General features: G+C 43.8%; 1 protein-coding gene across 2 annotated transcripts; it reads right to left on the reverse strand.

Annotated features, from left to right (window-relative positions):
• Positions 1 to 1,250: 1,250 nt before the first annotated feature.
• Positions 1,251 to 9,733, reverse strand: LOC106600845 (BEN domain-containing protein 6). 2 transcript variants are annotated; one of them, XM_014192556.3, is made up of 7 exons: positions 9,328 to 9,733; positions 9,102 to 9,200; positions 8,368 to 8,430; positions 8,167 to 8,272; positions 7,687 to 7,958; positions 6,449 to 6,635; positions 1,251 to 2,057 (listed from the first exon to the last, which is right to left on the reverse strand). In XM_014192556.3, the coding sequence occupies exons 1-7, from the start codon at positions 9,442 to 9,444 to the stop codon at positions 1,891 to 1,893; spliced, it is 1,011 nt and encodes a 336-aa protein (XP_014048031.3). In that variant the 5' UTR covers positions 9,445 to 9,733; the 3' UTR covers positions 1,251 to 1,890. The 2 variants fall into 2 exon arrangements, with proteins under 2 accessions (XP_014048031.3, XP_014048032.3); XM_014192557.3 differs by having other exon boundaries at positions 8,368 to 8,427; positions 9,328 to 9,732.
• Between the last annotated feature and the right edge of the window lie 11,037 nt (positions 9,734 to 20,770).

Below are 20,770 nucleotides of genomic sequence, written 5' to 3' on the forward strand. Positions count from 1 at the left end.
AGATTACAGGAAACAGGCTTGATTATTGCACTGGCTCTATGCACACTCGCTGGACTTTACACACACACTCACACATACTACACAGACACTCCAAACACACACACGCGCACGCACACTACATACACTCACAGACACAAAACACATACACAAACACATATTGACGCCACACACACACACACACACACATACACAGTTTCATACTCTTCCTAAACGCTGCTGCTACTCTGCTTATCTCTCCTGATTGCCTAGACACTTTTACCCCTACCTACATGTCATATTACCTTAATTACCTCAACTACCTCCTACCCCCTGCACACTGAGTCAGTACCATGCTCCTCGTATATAGCCCCGTTATTGTTATTTTATTGTATTACCAATTCATTTTTTGCTAATAAAAATTCTAGAAATGTAACTGCATTGTTGGGAAAGGGCTTGTAAGTAAGCATTACCCGGTAAAGTCTACACCTGTTGTATTCGGTGCACGTGACAAATACAATTCGATTTGATGGCTGAGATAACTGATTGTCTAAAAAGACACACTCCCTTGTCCAACCCAGGTCTAAATAAACCCTGGTCCTACACAAACCATTGTCACACACTTATCTGCAGTGATATTGACACCTAAACGGATTAGCTTCATGCAGCACAGATAATGATGGAGCAGATTTGTGTTGCATACATACGTCTGTCAGAGTGTGTGTGGGTGTGGGATAAGAGAGATAAGACAGGGGTGTATTGATTATGGAGCATATGTGGTTCCCACGCCATCCTTTGTTCCCGGTGGGAGCCTCTCCGTTGTGGGTCTTTTGTGAGGAGCACAGCTGGTGAGTGAGGACCAGGCTGGGTTCCTCTGAGGACCCGGGGAAAACTCTTGTTCATCCTGGGGCTTCAGGAAGAACACAGGTCCTTTTGAAAGACAGCTGAATCTTATGGCCAATATCTGGTCAAGTTATTGGTCTCCAGTTGCATTGGCATAATTGTTAGGTAATAATTAGGGGTTCATTTTGATGCAGCATACAACGTAAAGAGTAATCATTAGAAAAGGGTCGGTTAGATCTCTTCATTTTAAAATCATTTCAATGTTATGTTTTATAAGATACCACAGATGTAAAAACTAAGACATTTCTAAAATGGCTTGAGGGTATTACTGCTATGATAACATGACGTGTAAGTATCAGTTCTAGTTTCGGTTAGTTCTGACAGAATAATGTTTAAAAAATGTTTTTAAAAAAGCCCAATGATGCTTTGGAGAAAGAAAATGTAATTTTTTATTCAGCAACATTGTAATTAATTCAATACTAAGGCTAGGTTCATTTCATGAGGTCAATGACAATACTGTAAATCAAACTGAAGTGACACAGAGTGCAGCGCAGCTTCGCTGACGGCTATGTTGTTCGGGGCTTCTGTTACGACTTCTCTACAGAGCACCGACTGACTGCTACCTCCTTCAAAGAAACAAGAGTACTAAACTTGGAAACAAATCACTTGCCATCTACTAGGCCTACTACTGCTGGCTGGCTGGCTGAGGCTTGAGAACGATGCCAGAGGACAGAGGAAGAATAAGCTACAGTATCATCTAACTTCACCTGAGCAGTAACTAGTCTCGATCAGACTGGAGTCAATAACACTTCCCCTGGAATGATCACGCTGTCAGACAAATAGACTCCTCCCTCACTAGCCTATTTCTCTCCCAGACCAGAGACATGGCTGGGAATGGACAGACAAACAGATAGACTAGACTGGTGTTGATAAGGCTGCTCCATTTTGGTTCCCTCTCACAGCAGTTATTATGTGAGACTCCCTCCCATAATTGCACTTTAGCCTGGAAAGGGGCGGGGCACTTCACTCCCTGGGTGGAACAGAGGGTGGGGCTCGGTGGGGCCACACCCCTTAGATGTAGAAAGTACACTCCGCCCCCTCCGAACCGGCCTCTGGCTCCACCTTCACGGCCAGATGAGGCTTCTTGCGGAGCCGCTTGGCTTCGTTCTGCAGCTTCTGGCGAATGTAGCCCTTGATCTCCGAGTCCGTCTTCCCTGGGAAGTAGTGCTGCACCGCCCCTGTGGGTGAGAGGTCAAAGATCAGAAACCTATAGAGATGGAAAGTTATCATTACTTGGAAATAACCAGTTTTTGCAAGGACATTGCCATTAAGGGGTTCCACCATTTTAAAGTAGTCAACTGCGTGGGGATTCCTATGGGTTGGGGGCGATCCGCCAATAATCAGAGCATTGTCAAATCAAATTAAATTGTATTTGTCACATGCGCCGAATACAACCGGTGTAGACATTACTGTGAAATGCTTACTTACAAGTCCTTAATCAACAATGCAGTTCAAGAAATAGAGTTAAGAAAATATTTACTAAATAAACTAGTAACACAAGAAAATGACATAACAATAACGAGGCTATATACAGGGGGTACCGGTACCGAGTAAATGCGCGGGGATATAGGTTAGTCAAGGTAATCTGTAAAGTGACTATGCATAGATAATAAACAACAAGTGGCAGCAGTGTAAAAACAGAGGTGGGATAGAAGCAGTTAAGGAGCCTTTTGGTCCTGCTCCGGTGCCGCTCGCCATGCGGTAGCAGAGAGAAAGGTCTATGACTTGGGTGACTGGAGTCTTTGCCAATTTTTTGGGGCCTTCCTCTGACACCGCCTAGTATATAGGTCCTGGATGGCAGGATGCTTGGCCCCAGTGATGTACTGGACCGTATGCACTACCCTCTACCAAGCAGTTGCCAGGCAGTGATGCAACCGGTCAGGATGCTCTCGATGGTGCAGCTGTAAAACTTTTTGTGGCTCTGGAGACCCATGCCAAATCCCATGCCAAATCTCCTGAGGGGGAAAGGTGTTGTCGTGCCCTCTTCACAACTGTTTTGGTGTGTTTGGACCACGATAGTTCGTTGGTGATGTGGACACCAAGAAACTTGAAACTCTCGACCCGCTCCACTTCAGCCCCGTCAATGTTTACGTATAGTCCACGATCAGCTCCTTTGTCTTGCTCACATTGAGGGAGAGGCTGTTGTCCTGGCACCACACTGCCAGGTCTCTGACCCCCTCCCTATAGGCTGTCTCATTGTTGTCGGTGATCAGGCCTACCACTGTTGTGTCGTCAGCAAACTTAATGATGGTGTTGGAGTTGTGCTTGGCCACGCAGTCATGGGTGAACAGGGAGTACAGGAGGGGACTGAGCACGCACCGCTGAGGGGCCCCAGTGTTGAGGAGCAGCGTGGCAGATGTGTTGTTGCCTACTCTCACCACCTGGGGGCGGCTCATCAGGAAGTCCAGGATCCAGTTACAGAGGGAGGTGTTTAGTCCCAGGGTCCTTAGCTTAGTGATGAGCTTTGTGGACAGATTGGTGTCTTCTTCTGCAAATTGTTTTGTCGAGCTTGTAAATGGCTTTAAGCTATATCACCGCCATCTAGTGGGCACAATAAATGAATGACAAGATTTGGTTCAAGACTCCAGAACCGCAGGTGTGGGTAAATCACCAATATTAGCTTTACGCTTTTCATCAAACATCAAACTCATCAAAATCTTTCAAATGGTGATAGCCTCAATGACGCTGCCCATGTTGTCAGATGCCATAATAGTACAGATACAAAGGTGAGCTCTCTATACATCTCTAAGCCTGTACCTAGAATACCGTGGTCTATAAACGGCAGTTCGGGTCCCAGACAATGGCAGATCTGAAGTCAAACGGAAATAACAACACTGTTACAGAAGTCATTAAGCAGACACTCTTGTCCAGATTGACTTACAGTCCCTGCATTCAACTAACTTTAATAGGAAAGTATGAAGTTGATGTGAAAAGTATTTCCATTGTAGTATGAGGTAAGTGCGGGAAGTGTGACATGTTCAACTGCCGTATGGGGATGTGACTAGCTGTGTTATGAGGGGATGTGTTTAGCTGTTATGAGGGGATGTGTTTAGCTGTTATGAGGGGGTGTGACTAGCTGTTATGAGGGGATGTGTTTAGCTGTTATGAGGGGATGTGTTTAGCTGTTATGATGGGATGTGACTAGCTGTTATGACGGGATGTGTTTAGCTGTTATGACGGGATGTGTTTAGCTGTTATGATGGGATGTGTTTAGCTGTTATGATGGGATGTGAGTAGCTGTTATGATGGGATGTGACTAGCTGTTATGAGGGGGTGTGACTAGCTGTTATGAGGGGATGTGTTTAGCTGTTATGAGGGGATGTGTTTAGCTGTTATGATGGGATGTGACTAGCTGTTATGAGGGGATGTGTTTAGCTGTTATGATGGGATGTGACTAGCTGTTATGATGGGATGTGACTAGCTGTTATGAGGGGATGTGTTTAGCTGTTATGATGGGATGTGACTAGCTGTTATGATGGGATGTGACTAGCTGTTATGATGGGATGTGACTAGCTGTTATGAGGGGATGTGTTTAGCTGTTATGAGGGGATGTGTTTAGCTGTTATGAGGGGATGTGACTAGCTGTTATGAGGGGATGTGTTTAGCTGTTATGAGGGGGTGTGACTAGCTGTTATGAGGGGATGTGACTAGCTGTTATGAGGGGATGTGTTTAGCTGTTATGAGGGGATGTGACTAGCTGTTATGAGGGATGTGTTTAGCTGTTATGATGGGATGTGACTAGCTGTTATGAGGGGATGTGTTTAGCTGTTATGAGGGGATGTGTTTAGCTGTTATGATGGGATGTGACTAGCTGTTATGATGGGATGTGACTAGCTGTTATGAGGGGATGTGTTTAGCTGTTATGATGGGATGTGAGTAGCTGTTATGATGGGATGTGACTAGCTGTTATGAGGGGATGTGTTTAGCTGTTATGATGGGATGTGACTAGCTGTTATGATGGGATGTGACTAGCTGTTATGAGGGGATGTGTTTAGCTGTTATGATGGGATGTGACTAGCTGTTATGATGGGATGTGACTAGCTGTTATGATGGGATGTGACTAGCTGTTATGAGGGGATGTGTTTAGCTGTTATGAGGGCATGTGACTAGCTGTTATGAGGGGATGTGTTTAGCTGTTATGAGGGGGTGTGACTAGCTGTTATGAGGGGATGTGACTAGCTGTTATGAGGGGATGTGTTTAGCTGTTATGAGGGGATGTGACTAGCTGTTATGAGGGATGTGTTTAGCTGTTATGATGGGATGTGACTAGCTGTTATGAGGGGATGTGTTTAGCTGTTATGATGGGATGTGACTAGCTGTTATGAGGGGATGTGTTTAGCTGTTATGAGGGGGTGTGTTTAGCAGTTATGAGGGGATGTGTTTAGCTGTTATGATGGGATGTGACTAGCTGTTATGAGGGGATGTGTTTAGCTGTTATGAGGGGATGTGACTAGCTGTTATGATGGGATGTGACTAGCTGTTATGAGGGGGTGTGACTAGCTGTTATGAGGGGATGTGTTTAGCTGTTATGATGGGATGTGACTAGCTGTTATGAGGGGATGTGACTAGCTGTTATGAGGGGATGTGTTTAGCTGTTATGAGGGGATGTGTTTAGCTGTTATGAGGGGATGTGTTTAGCTGTTATGAGGGGATGTGTTTAGCTGTTATGAGGGGATGTGACTAGCTGTTATGAGGGGATGTGTTTAGCTGTTATGAGGGGATGTGACTAGCTGTTATGAGGGGATGTGTTTAGCTGTTATGAGGGGATGTGTTTAGCTGTTATGAGGGGATGTGTTTAGCTGATATGAGGGGATGTGACTAGCTGTTATGAGGGGATGTGACTAGCTGTTATGAGGGGATGTGTTTAGCTGTTATGAGGGGATGTGTTTAGCTGTTATGAGGGGATGTGTTTAGCTGATATGAGGGGATGTGACTAGCTGTTATGAGGGGATGTGTTTAGCTGTTATGAGGGGATGTGTTTAGCTGTTATGAGGGGATGTGTTTAGCTGATATGAGGGGATGTGACTAGCTGTTATGAGGGGATGTGACTAGCTGTTATGAGGGGATGTGACTAGCTGTTATGAGGGGATGTGTTTAGCTGTTATGAGGGGATGTGACTAGCTGTTTTGAGGGGATGTGTTTAGCTGTTATGAGGGGATGTGTTTAGCTGTTATGAGGGGATGTGACTAGCTGTTATGAGGGGATGTGTTTAGCTGTTATGAGGGGATGTGTTTAGCTGTTATGAGGGGGTGTGACTAGCTGTTATGAGGGGATGTGTTTAGCTGTTATGAGGGGATGTGACCTGCTGTTATGAGGGGGTGTGACTAGCTGTTATGAGGGGATGTGTTTAGCTGTTATGAGGGGATGTGTTTAGTTGTTATGAGGGGATTTGTTTAGCTGTTATGAGGGGATGTGACTAGCTGTTATGAGGGGATGTGACTAGCTGTTATGAGGGGATGTGACTAGCTGTTATGAGGGGATGTGACTAGCTGTTATGAGGGGATGTGACTAGCTGTTATGGGGGGGATGTGACTAGCTGTTTCAGGCTGCAGTACAGACGAAACCTTACTCAGTATTGCCTGGATCTCGTCTGCAGGCAGGGCAGGCTTGGGTTGGCCCCTCTTGTTGTTGACGATGCCGGAGATGGAGTGAGAGGCCAGGCAGTCCCTCTCATAGAGGCCCCGGAGCAGGTCATTGGTCAGCTTCTGGGCAGTGGTCCCTGTGTTACAGCGGTCAAGCAGCTCCACAGTGATGAACTGGAGGGTGTAAGACATTAGGTTGGATCTTTGAAATTGTAGTGGCCCATCCCATTTTAGAGATACAGTGGGGTCCGTAATTATTACATTCTTGATAAAGATGAGCAAAAAAGACTGTAAAAAATATATATATATATACAAATACTGAGCTATATTGTATGCTAAACATTTTTGGCAATTATATTATTTTGTACTAATACAATTGCTCAGAGAAAGAGATAGGGGTCAAAATGATTTTGCTTCCACTGTTCCTGGGGCCCTTGTTATGGTCAACGGCATCATGAACTTTACCCAGTACCAGGACATTTTAGCCAAAAAACCTGGTTGACTCTACCAGAAGGCTGACACCTGGCCTTAAGTGGATCTTCCAGCAAGACAATAACCCCAAGCACTAATCAAAATCCACAAAGAAATGGTTAATTGACTACAAAATCAACATTTCGCAATGGCCATCTCAGTCTCTGGACTTGAACCTCATTGAAAACTTGTGGTTTTAACCGAAGAGGGCAGTCCATAAGCACAGACGAAGGACATCAAGGACCTGGAAAGATTCTGTATGGAGGAATGGTCTAAGATCCCTCCCAACGTGTTCTCCAACTCATAAAAACATTTTAGAAAAAGGCTCATTGTCGTTATCCTCACAAGGGGAGGGTGCTAGAGTATTGAAAACAGGGGTGGCAATAATTTTGACCCTTATATTTTATTTCATCACTTGTTAAACAAAATCTCTTTCTCTGAGCAATTGTATTAGTATAAAATAATTACATTTCCCAATTTTTTGGCATACAATATAGCTCAGTGTTTGTATTATTTATTTTATACAGTCTATTTGGCTCATCTTTATCAAGGGTGCCAATCATTATGGACCCGACTGTATATTGGCATTCTGCTATAAGACCAAGACCAAAGGCCAATTCAGTCAACTTCAAAGAATAGATATAATCTTGCATATTGCATGACATCAAAAAGGACTTCTAGTACAGTTTTTAACCTCTCCTGAAGACTTATGCTATATATTTTTGACGTCAAAGACATTTAAAGGGTTCATCACCTCCTGATAGAGGGGTGGTCCGTTGATCTGGGAACCCCCCTCATGAGACCCCGGAGGGTATCCATTCTGGTGGGGGTGGGGGGGCTCTAGTTTGGCCGCCCAGCACCCGTTCAGCACCCCTGGAGAGGCCAGCAGTGCCGACGTTGTCATGGCACCACTCCTCACCAGGATCTCAGGCATGCTGGGAGATGTAGTTCTCCGGTCCGTGCTGCTCGACCACACCTCCGTCCTCTCGATCAGGGCCTCCAGGTTACGTGCCAACTTTCCACATGCTAGCATACGATAGTATGGCAGTCATTAGTATGAATCCCACAAAAATCCAAGAGATTAAAGCATCTTGGGTTGTTCTTAGGCACAGATCTAGGAACAGCATTCCCTCCCTGACTCCTGACCTTAATCATTAGCAGGGAAAATAAAAAAAAATGAACTCAGATCAGTGTCTAGGGGCAACTTCCTCCTACTTCTCCTGCTGGCCCTCACCTGTGAGGCATCTGATTTGCTCCCTCAGGTTGTCCATCTCTCGCTGCATGCTCAGCACCATGGCAACCAGGTCAGCCTTTGAGCGTGACTGTAGGCCTCCAAGACCCTTGAGAGAAATTAAGAAGTCAAAAAGTCATACATAGAAAGTCTAAACCACACGCAAGCACTCACACACATGCACACTGCCGTCATCCAGTGTACCTCTGCCATGAAGTCGCCATCCTCGATGCGTTCGACACTGGGGTTGTCTGACACTAGTACCTGCTTGGAGATAAGAAATTAATCATACATGTTGTCTCACTTATATGTAATTGTGGGTCAGTCAGTGTTTTTACATTTGATGTATTATATGACATATTGTCAGCTATGGTCCGCTATGGTCAAAATCATAGCTAGATTGAAACATCAGAAAATCCCTGTGATGATGATAAAATATTATTCTTCATAAATTCTTATGTCTTGCCAAAAAATAAATAAAGTTTCATTGTAAAGCTATGATTCAGTATCCTTCCTTTATTTGGGAGTAGCAGCAACATGTTACTTGTTGCTGTTTTGGCTTGTCGTTCTTTTCACCGCCTCCCCTTGCCAAAGGTTTGTGCTCTCTCCTCTCCTCTCCTCTCCTCTCCATCATTGAGATCAATGGCTGCCCCCACCATGCCTCTCTCTCACATTAGCGCCATTATGACAAAACACCGCTGAGAGGTGAATGCTCTCTGTGTCACTACTACTACAGTCTTGTGGCTTCCAAGTTGTAAACCCTCAAGCGAGGAAGTGAGGTGCTATATTACTAACGTACAAATAGGATTTATTTATGTCGGTCGGTCGGTCAAGATGCGCATATGATGCCACCATAATGAGCAGACGCGTGTCAACCCCGACAGATAATAGAGAAAACTTTGTCCCAAAAATATTATATGATAATAGTCGAGCCAAACCCTCGTTTTCAACTTCTGGAGAGCGGTGTTGCATGGTGGATTCTCTTCTACGTTCTCTTTCACCGGGTGTGTGTGCTTTCTTCTCTTCTGAGCTCTGTGCTGTAATAGACAGTCCGGGTAGGGTAATTAGCGACATAAATCGTGAGCGACAAATACTCGCTCCTCACCGAATGGGCAGTTACTGTATAAAGACCAGACTACAAATAACCGTTAAACGTTTACGTACACATGGAGGCTGGCTGTGCGATGTCGTGATGTCAAAGTCTTCATATTTAGGTTCTTCCTCCTCCTCTTCTTCATATTCGAGGTCGAAAATGCGCTTTGCTATTGTTTTCCTTCTCATCTTTCTCCCATTATCCTTTTCCCCCGCTGAAACACTGGCTGCTTCTTGAACATGCTGGTCAATACACTGTGCTCGGCTCCCCGACTTTCGCGTCAATGCTGGGTAGGCACCCGCAGCAACCGTGGCGCGGGGAACAATATTTGTTACGGTTGTACTTATTGTACTTATTGCAGCTCATTTAGTAGAACTGTGTTCCACACACTTGATTTAAGCTATTTTTCGGTTAAATGTACCGTGGCATGACATGGCAAGACTGGACAAAGCCTGCTCAAGACGAAAGCAGCAGTTATAGCTTTGGGCATGATCATGACTTTCAAGTACATTTATTGTTTAATTATTTGAATGGGAGGGTTTATTCGAAGGGATAACTTACACTATGTGAATTTCAATTGCATCACTATGCTATAGGGTACTAGGGGGTAACTAGCCCTCCATAAGAACAATGTCTAATTCCCTAAAAACAATGTCTAATTGCTGACACAAAAAAAGCAAAGTTTGTGAAATGAAATGGTTTGTGGATGAATGCTTAGGCGCATAAACTATAAAGGGAAATAAATGGCAACAGTTTACACTTTTTTTGTTATTTCATTAAATTTTGTTTTTAGAAAAGGAGCTTTTTTTTAAGTACCGGGGTAACTCCTAGCAGCTTATGCTAACTAGATACCTGGCTAGCATTTACTGCTAGTGAAGTTGCTAGCATAAACTAGCCCTTACCGGGCTAGTCATTGTCAAAATGACAGGTAGAAACACATTAATAACCATAAAGGGGTACCTAGCCCCCAGGGGGCAGTTACCCCCTAGTAGAGGGAGGGGGGGTGGATCGAGTTGCCCACAACACACTCATCCAACATATTACTACTTTACTCAAAAAATATCTACATTTTTCTATCTAAACAAGTGGAATATTTATCTTAAGGCTTTCCTTCTTGTATATTTTAAAAATAGCCACCCTTAATGCATTGATGACAGCTTTGCACACTTGGCATTCTCTCAACCAGCTTCATGAGGTAGTCACCTGGAATGCATTTCAATTAACAGGTGTGCCTTGTTAAAAGTTAATTTGTGGATTTTCTTTCCTTCTTAATGCGTTTGAGCCAATAAGTTGTGTTGTGACAAGGTAGGGGTGGTATACAGAAGATAGCACTATTTGGTAAAATACCAAGTCCATATTATGGCAAGAACAGCTCAAATAAGCAAAGAGAAATGGCAGTCTGTCATTATTTTAAGACATGAAGGTCAGTCAATCCGGGAAAATCTCAAGAACTTTGAAGATTTCTTAAAGTGCAGTCGCAAAAACCTTCAAGCGCTATGATGAAACTGGCTCTCATGAGAACCGCCACAGGAAAGGAAGACCCAGAGTTACCTCTGCTGCTGAAGATAAGTTAATTAGAGATACCAGCCTCAGAAATTGCAGCCAAAATAAATGTTTTACAGAGTTCAAGTAACAGACATCTCAACTTCAACTGTTCAGAGGAGACTGCGTGAATGAGGCTTTCATGGTTGAATTGCTACAAAGAAACCACTACTAAAGGACACCAATAAGAAGAAGAGACTTACTTGGTCCAAGAAACACGAGCAATGGACATAAGACCGGTGGAAATCTGTCCTTTAAGATTTTTGGTGTCTTTGTGAGACGCAGAGTAGGTGAACAGATGATCTCTGCATGTGTGGTTCCCACCATGAAGCATGGAGGAGGAGGTGTGATGGTGTGGGGGGTGTTTTGCTGGTCAAATCAAATTGAATTTGTCACATGCGCCAAATACAACAGGTGTAGACCTTACTCCAGGATCCAGTTACAGAGGGAGGTGTTTAGTCCCAGGGTCCTTAGCTTAGTGATGAGCTTTGAGGGCACTATGGTGTTGAACGCTGAGCTGTAGTCAATTAATAGCATTCTCACATAGGTGTTCCTTTTGTCCAGGTGGGAAAGGGCAGTGTGGAGTGCAATGGAGATTGTGTCATATGTGGATCTGTTAGGACAGTATGCAAATGGAGGTTGGTCTAGGGTTTCTGGGATAATGGTGTTGATGTGAGCCATGACCAGCCTTTCAAAGCACTTCATGGCTACAGACGTTAGTGCTACGGGTCAGTAGTCATTTAGGCAGGTCACCTTAGTGTTGTTGGGCACAGGCACCATGGTGGTCTGCTTGAAACATGTTGGTATTACAGACTCAGACAGGGAGAGGTTGAAAATGTTAGTGAAGACACTTGCCAGTTGGTCAGAGCATGCTCGGAGTATGCCTCAAATTACCCTGCCTCCAAAATCACCGGACCTCAAACCAATTGAGATGGTTTGGGATAAGTTCGACCGCAGAGTGAAGTAAAAGCAGCCAACAAGTGCTCAGCATATGTGAGAACTTCTTCAAGACTGTTGGAGAAGCATTCCTCATGAAGCTGGTTGAGAGAATACCATAGGGGGCAAAGCTGGCATCAAGGGTGGCTACTTTGAAGAATCTAAAATCTAAAATACATTTTTCTTTGTTTAACACTTTTTTGGTTACTACATGATTCCACATGTGTTAATTCATAGTTTTGATGTCTTCACTTGTATTCTAAAATGTAGAAAATAGTAAAAATAAAGAAACACCCTTGAATGATTAGGTGTGTCCAAACTTTTGACTTGTACTGTATATAGATCTAACTTCATAGGAATATATATATATTTTTTTTTTTAAGAAATAAAAAAATGTTAGCAATTTACCACAAAATCGTTTTGTTGAAATATCTCCAAAAGTTGTGATGACACAGAGGAAATGTTCTGTTGAGCAGAGGCAGTGTCAGCCAGTGAGTGTTGGAAAAATTATTTGTTTGACATCTTTGACATAATTTGACATCTTGTGTTGTTATTGTGAATTACGGGGGGGGGGGGCTAGTTACCCTAGAGTTTAGGCTAGGCTACTGTCCCTTACAAAAAAACACATGATTTTGATGTGATCTTATGTGAAGTGATAACATGTAAAAGCAACATGTGATAACATGAAACTATACATGTGAAAACATGATTTCGTCAAATAAATTTGACAGCATGGGGATGCAAAATGTCAACATATGATAGCTTGAAACTACACGTGACAACATTTGAACATTTTTCATGTGAAAATGCAATTCCACATGTAAGAGTTCGATTTTCATGTGACATTTTTCCACATTTGAAAGTGAAAATTCCACATGTGAAAGCGCAACTGAAAATGTCACGTTTTTTAATCAATGAGAATATGATTACATTTGACATGATCACTTAGCGCTGACTATTCAATATGACCCCACCTAGGATTTAAACACATAACCTTTGGATTTGGGGTACGCTGATCTTTCTGCTGCGCTACAAAGTCTATATCATTTTCTGAAGTCCCCTACACATTCATTATCTATAATCTCTGCACTTGGCAAAAGTGTCATCTGCACTGCTGTTTTAGTTATCAGTTAATCTGGCTATTCTCTATTCATTGATTTCATTGAGTTATCTTAGCAATTCAAGGGTTTTCTGTATAGTTGTCTAGGGGCGTATTACTCCTGAATCACTATGATAAATATAATAGTTTTTCTTGAGAGTATTATCCAAAGCTGAGAATTACTTTGAAGTCTAAAGTGTAGGAATACAGGTGAAATCAGTCATTGACACAGACATGGTGGCAAAGCAGGAAGACTGGAATGCTGTGAACCAAGAGTATGTGAGTTCAAATCCCAGGTGAGGACATGTTGAATAATAATGCTTGTATAAATAAAGATACACAATATGTGTCAAGTAAGTGGGAAACACTGTGCTATTTTGTAATGTTCCAGGGACATCCTAACGACTAGTATTTGTTTGCAGGGCATCATGTGAAGATTTTAATCCACATGTGAAACTTCATGTGAAACATCATCACATGTAAAGTGTTCCAAAACGACATGGGTCATATGAGTAGTATTCTTCTCCTCTAATATTGCCGTTATAAAGGCCTAGTTCACTAATTTAGTTGGATTTTTAAAAATATATTTGTTTATCAGCGGGTGCTGTAGCATCCTCAGCACTACTTCTCGTGGCTATGTCCACCTGTATTGCAATTGTGTATTATATTTTACAGCATTTTATTGTATTTCTGTATTGTGGTGGTCCTGTACGGGGCTCAGCTCATAAGAGCATGGCACTAGCAACACCAGATTTGTGGGTTTGATTCTCACTGGGGTCACATACCAAGATGTGTGGACTGTTATCATTTGGTATGAAAGTGTCTGCTACGTAAATGGCAAGTATTACAGTACTGTGTTGGCCAATGCAATTTTAGGAGAAAAAAAAAAAAACGGCATCGACATCATTTTGGATACATGATTACTGAATAGGGGACGCATTTCTTTCTTATTCTGGACTTTCTGTTTTCATTAGTGTGGCTTGCGTAAGCAATTTGCGTATTGGTATTGTATTGTGTTGATATTGTATTACTGCACTGTAGGAGCTAGAAACACAAGCATTTCGCTATAGCTGCTGTAACATCTGCTAATCTGTGTGTGCGCCAAAGAAACTTTGATTTGATTTGTTACATACAATACATCTCTGGTCTTGTCAATATGTGATTTTTGTTTACTTACTGTGGAGTAAAATCATAATAGCCATCATCATAGTGGTACATTCAGTATATATCATACTTTATATGCATCTACTTCACAGAAATACATTTTCATTATGTACTGTACTGTAGTTCTCAAAATCTATAGTGGACATGTAAAATCTGTAGGTTACCAAACTATTAAGTGATCATCAATTAAGAGCCGTCGGATTAAGTAATAGTGAAATGTATTTTAACAAAAGAGAAGAGAATCATATTAAAAGTAATGTGACCGTCGCATTGTGAAAGGCAATTACTTTGTATGAACATGTATTGCAATGTGAAACATGGATTTCTAGATGAAAGTTTGGTGAAAAAGTGACTGGATGTGGAAACAGATTCAGGGATCCGAGAGGAGTGAGTGAGTGCGTGCGTGCGTTTGGCCCCATAATGTAGGTTCGCATATGAACTCTGTCCAGGTGTTTTAGGTACCTCTGATCTGATGCTTGCTATACAAATAGAAACTTTCTGGGATAAATTTGAAATGAAAAACAGATCACTACCAGTGACAAAAAGTAATCAACGTAAGAATTTGGTCTTTTTTTCACCCAACTTTTAACCTAAATCCAAAGGCATGGTGAATTATTTGTTGTTGATTTCAACATTTAATTCATGTTAGTTGACAACTCAACCAAATGTAAATCCAAACTAGACATTGAAATAACGTTTGTGCCCAGTGGGTAGTGACTCATAATAACCACTGAAGTAAACAATATGTCCCACAACTTGTCTCCTGATGTGCAATAGGAATCAATAGCCTTTTCATTAATGTACAGTTCATTCCTGATATCCTGATAGTTCCCCTTGTGCTCTTGTAATAAAATGTTTGCAGAACTTAATCTCATTGTGACCTAAAATGTCAGAACTTATATAAAGTGTGGCATTGAACTATGACATGGATATTGAATAAGTCTATCTAAGAAGTGTATAGTTTCACTCTAGCTCGACACAAAGGAGCTACATAAATGTAACAGTCCTTTTCCCAGGCAATTGTGTCACAGAGAGCACAGGGCAGCACCCCCTAGGAATAACCTATTGATTCATCCACTGCGTATTTTTCACACTTAAGTGGGTCTGACACTGAAAAAGGAGGAATATTGATAACGCATCGACGTCTATTGTTCTCTCCGAGGAGCATTCGCCTGCAGAGCACCAGCAAGCAATCTACTCGATACTCTGCCTCCTGTCTTTGATGGAGAACAAAAATAGAGAGAGCGAGAGAGAGAGAGAAAGAGAGCGAGAGCGAGAGAGCGAGAGCACACAAAACACACAAACCCAACCCCAGCTATAGCTTGTTGCTTCACCCCCCCTTCCTTCCCAAGCAATCATACTTCTTTTTAGAAGCCTATCTCTGCCAAGCCAGGTGACTGGCCCCTGCTCAGAGCTCTGACTGCCCCACTCAGGGGTGTCCCTATTGACAGCTGAGGAGCCAAACACAGATTATAGCAATATTAGAGGGGCCAGGGGTTCAAAGGAAAAAGTCATGTTTATCAGGCGGCGATAAGGTTACACACGGAACCTATCCTCCAGAGTGAAATTGAAACTGTGGCCCCATGCCCCTGGAGATAATTGAAAAACGAAGGTTCCATCCAACAGAAGCAGGACTTTTTCCCTCCCTCCCCGGCCTGGCCCCCCATTACAGATGGATAGAATGAATGGGGCTATAAAAAGAGAGGCTGGACTTTGGCATTGAGTGGGTTTTGATTGACCAGACGGGGGCATCAGGTTTGAACTTTAACCCCTTCCCCCAGCAGCCCTGTAGGGCTGTAAATGATTTCTGTGCTGATGAACAGAGCCAGTGGGGGCCGAGGTGGACACACACAAGCACTCTCATACAAACTGTCATCCACTCTCATACAAACACACACATATACAAACACACATTCACATGGGATCAGTGACCACTGCTGAGGCCTAGACACTCACACATGACACACACAAATAGAAACACACACACACACACACAATAACACATACGTTATACATGAATGAAAGAAGTCATGCTTATAGACATAACACAACCCAATATAGATGTATCTAATAATTTCCAACTCTCTTCCTGTATTTCTATCTAGCGTGTGATTGTGAATCAATGAAATGTGAGTCTGTTTGTTTCATTGTGCTGGGCATATGTGTCTGTGATCGTAGCTTATCTGTGTGGGCCTGGCTGCCTGTGCTTCTCTGAGTGTAGCATGAGTGAGTCTATGGCTACCTGCTGTGCTTCAAGTCCACAGGCCTACCGTTGATGGACAGGTTGAAGGCTAATGTTTAGAGAACGTTTCACGCTCTGTCTTTCAGATCTGGCCCCCGCCGCGCCGATTTTTCCTCTCCGCTGACACCGTTTTGTTCGCCCCTCATGAATATGCAGCGGCTGATTTCTGGGGAAAATGATGTTTTCTGGGAGAAGCATGCTCTGGCCATAACTAAGACTGACACATGGTGTTATGGGACAATGCTCTGGCATTCTGTGTCGCAGGCATGGCCAGGCTGTGAACAGTGAATGTCTCTTCCTGAGATACAAGTAGAGGGAAAGGCCTCCGACATGAGGAACCATTTGGAGAGCAGAAGCTCCAGCAGCTCAGCAACCCTTACCAAGATAGTGTTTTCTATTTCTCCAATGGGACTAATGGTTAAATGGTTGAAAATATATGGAGGTATTTTGGTTGAAAATCTACGGAGGTGGTTTGGTAGAAAATGTATGGAGGTAGTTTGGTTGAAAATATAGGGATGTGGTTTGGTTGGCCAAGGTGCATTATTGTGATAGTTGTGAGCACAGTCATGTACAAATACAATATGGCAATGTATGGCCTTGGTATAAATCTGAAGAGAATTTAAATTCATCTGCTGAATTGATTGATATTGAGACTGGATTGACCTCAAACGTGCAAGATACAGTACATTACTACAAATGTCTTAGAGAAGTTAGCCATTGTGTCTTCAAGTGTCTGACTAGTAGTATAGTTTTGGGTGCTTTAGTTGTCCAGATGCCATTCACCCAGCCAAAACCCTGTCAGCCAGCCTGTCACGTTTTATTTTAGCCATCTTAGCCTCTGTGTCAGCCATTTTAGCCTCTGTGTAAGCATCTTAGAGTCCTTTTTTTCCTCTCTCCTCAGTGATGTCACCGATGGGAGTTTCACCCGTTATATCATTTGGCGCAGGTCACCACAGAGTCTGGACAGCGGGCTTTTTGCATGTGCTATAATTCACAGTGTTACTTTGATGATAATAGCACTAATAGTGGTGTGACAGTGACGGATGGGGCAGAGCGGCTTTAGAGGCCTACAGACTGACCCCTGGTCCAATCAGAGCACTTCCAGGTTAAAAGGCTTCTACAGCCCACCAAAGGCCTTCCGCACTGTGAATGAATGAATGAGAGAGAGGGGGGGGGGGGGGGGGGGGGGGGGGGGGGATGCTGGGAGGTTCAATCAAGAACCCTTAGTCAGGACTATAGACAATAGACACACACACACCAATACCTTCAAACACCATCCATCCAAACATAAATGATTTTCCTATTCATTGGAAACCACCCCACCACCATTGCTAACCAAAACGCAAAGGCCAAAAAAATATCCCTAGGCCCGAACCAAACCACACGTCAAAATCCCTGAGAAAATCCTGTTTTGTTTACCGCTTGCCAAAGCGGTGGTCTACGACGCCTGGCTTTCGGTTGGTTCCACTCTTGATCAGAGAGGGCGTCTCTTCTGGAGCTCTGGTGGGAAAGTTGCGCCGGCCGACCGGGACCATGTGTTTGACATTAAGCCCAATCAGGCTGGGTCTCGTTTCTGGTGAGTGCCGAGAGATTGAGAGGAAGGCAGATCCAGCGGGTGATAGATGGCTGGGCCTACTTTCCAGTGGGCGGATGGAAATCAAACATCACGACAGAACCATGGAGGCTGTTTGCTTTATTTGCAAGGCCCGTCACGACCCTGAGATTTATTGTAAGCGCACGCGGGGTCCTGATTAGGAGAAACACGGCTCTGCGTCGAGTGAGAAGAAAGACCCACGGTGGGATGTGTGACCTGTGTCAGTCGTAGAGGTGTATTTTTATTCCGGTATGACGTAAACGAGCGTTCCAACCCATGGAGGTTGGATCCTTTACAGTGCGTAATTGTTTCATACGTGGAGAGCTGACGTGGGGGTAAGAGAAGACTAGAGACAGCTCCAGCCTCACACTGCTGGGTGCAATTAGCATCATTCCCATCATAAATCTCTCTCAGCCCTCCGCCAGTATGGCCTCACACACTGATACTAATGCCTGCTTGTACTTAGAAATAGGCACTACACTCTCGGAGGTCCATTGACTTGAGATGTGCCAGTAAGTTCAATCAAATCTTCCACTGACATCAGCATAGGCTACATATTATGCATCGATGCCAATAGAAGATTCACTTGACAGTTCGGGCTACTCCGTGACAATCAAGTCAGTCGCTTCCTTACGTGCGTTTACTATTACGAGCACGTCTGACATAAGTCAGGATTTTGCTCCTCCTTCGGGCGGGAATACGTCCTTGACTCTCACTCAGCCTCACACACTCCTTCATGTAACTGCCTGCCTGTGCTTTCCCCCATGGTTCTCCTCAGAGGTCTCAATACGTCAGCCTGCGCTCCAGGGCCTCCTGTCCCATCCCGTCCTGCTCATTGATCCTCGTCCCTCTACCCCGTAACGTCTTGCACATTAAATCCATTCTAATATCATAACAGGAGCCTGCCCTGCAATTAGTTCAATTAGAATCCTCCACCCCCACCCCCCCCCCCCCAACGGCCATTAAACACTGGACCGTCCTCTGCTCCTCTGCCACTCCCGACGCTCTTCCATTGATCCCCGTCCATCCTTCGGTCAGCCTTAATCACAGACCACGGTTCCCTCAACCATAAACACCATGCTAGACCGTGCCTTGTCAAAACCCTAGGAGGTGGCGAAATTGATCGGATCCTTAAAGGTAGGAGTTTGCACAGGGGAAGGAGAGGAAGCCAGCGGAGTGGACAACATGGCGGACACCTATGCGGGCTGCCTAGCGTGTTATAATTCAGCACCTAAGAGCCAGAGGCCCTGGGATGAAGTGTGGTTGGCGGATTGATTTAGTGTCACGGCAGGTCTCGCCCCCTTCATATGATTATGTGCCTTACTAAGTGATCCATTGAGCGTGACAGATTGAGGTTATTGAGGAGCACCCACTCACTCGCCCGTCTTTTTTTTTATCCACCATTGTATTGGCATTACCTTCCTTCTACCTTCAGTCACATCTGAGGTCTTCCTCTTTCTTTTCAGGGAGCAACATTGGTTAGTCGTTGTTCCATTTTGTGGCGGCCATTTTGGTCTCCAGCTTTCCAGTGTTAGCATGGCCTCAAGGGGACTTGGGAGGCAGGCTGCGTCAGGTCACATCACACCTGGAGGGTTTATTTTGCTGAGCTTGTACCTCTATATATAACACAAAAAGGGTCTTTGTTCCCCATTGGTGCAGCATGTGAGCCAATTGAAATCTTTAGTACTTAATCTCTTGTTCTTCAAGTGATTTTCAGATCCTTATGCTACCATATCAAGCGGTCTTTCTTTTTTTTACATTTCATTGAACAGTTTAGATGCAGTTAGTTAGAAGAAAAGGGAGACAAAGAAAGAAAAACTCGAACTCGAAGAAATACTCATCAAAGCCTCAGAGCGGGGAGAACTTTACTCTCTGTGGTGGATAATTCCTGGTACCCGCTAGCCACTCATGGCATCTGATTTCCTAGAAGAAGAGAGCAGTTCCATCCAGAGCGAGTCAGCTGAATCACCAGTTAGCAGAAACAGACAAAGCAAACAGTTTAAAGTATGTCATCCATTTTTTACATTGAGCATTACCGCACACCTCCAGGCAAAGCTGAGGTATCTTACGTGCTTTAGCGAAACATGTTCTTTGATGTTGTCTATATCTGGTACTGTTGTCCACGGAATGCAAAGAAATATCTAAGAATCTCTGAGTGTCTGAATTAGTGTGATGTCCTGTAATAGCCACAGTGTCTGCTGTGAACTCTTCTCAAACACTTACAGACAGACCATTGTCTTTACAATTTGCAGAACTAATAAAACATTTGATAACAGTGTCATGCTGTATATGTATGCTTCTCCAGACCGGTGGTTAATCTTACTCCAAGTTCACTATACTCCCAAGGGGGATCATGGGTCTCTATGTGGCCCTGCAACAATCTCCAAAAGTAGGTAACAGCTTGAACTACTGTACCCTCTGAATGAGGACATCTTCATTCAGCAGGTGTGTAACCTGGACGCTGTGTAAAACCTTTCTCTCTATCACTTTTGCTTTCCCTCTCAAGACTTTTTCTCTGTCGCTAACATCCCCCCCCCCCCACCCTTTCTCTTGCTAAGGCCTGCCACCAATTACATGTGTGTGTGATAGTCACTCCCATCGTCAGACATCACAACACTCCGACAGCCCTCCACCAATTTCTCCGGCCTATTTACCAAAGGAGAGAGCGAGAGAGACACAGACAGACAGACAGACAGACAGACAGACAGACAGACAGACAGACAGACAGACAGACAGACAGACAGACAGACAGACAGACAGACAGACAGACAGACAGACAGACAGACAGACAGACAGACAGACAGACAGACAGACAGACAGACAGACAGACAGACAAAGACAGAGAAATGTGTTTGTTTGTGCCTGTGTGAGCATTCTGACAAGCCTTTGTTGACTCTGTCGGCCTTTGTAAATCTGTCCAGTGACGGGGTACTGAGG

The sequence above is a fragment of the Salmo salar genome, chromosome 03 (assembly GCF_965601325.2).
Source record: "Salmo salar chromosome 03, fSalSal1, whole genome shotgun sequence".
Taxonomy (NCBI): domain Eukaryota; kingdom Metazoa; phylum Chordata; class Actinopteri; order Salmoniformes; family Salmonidae; genus Salmo; species Salmo salar.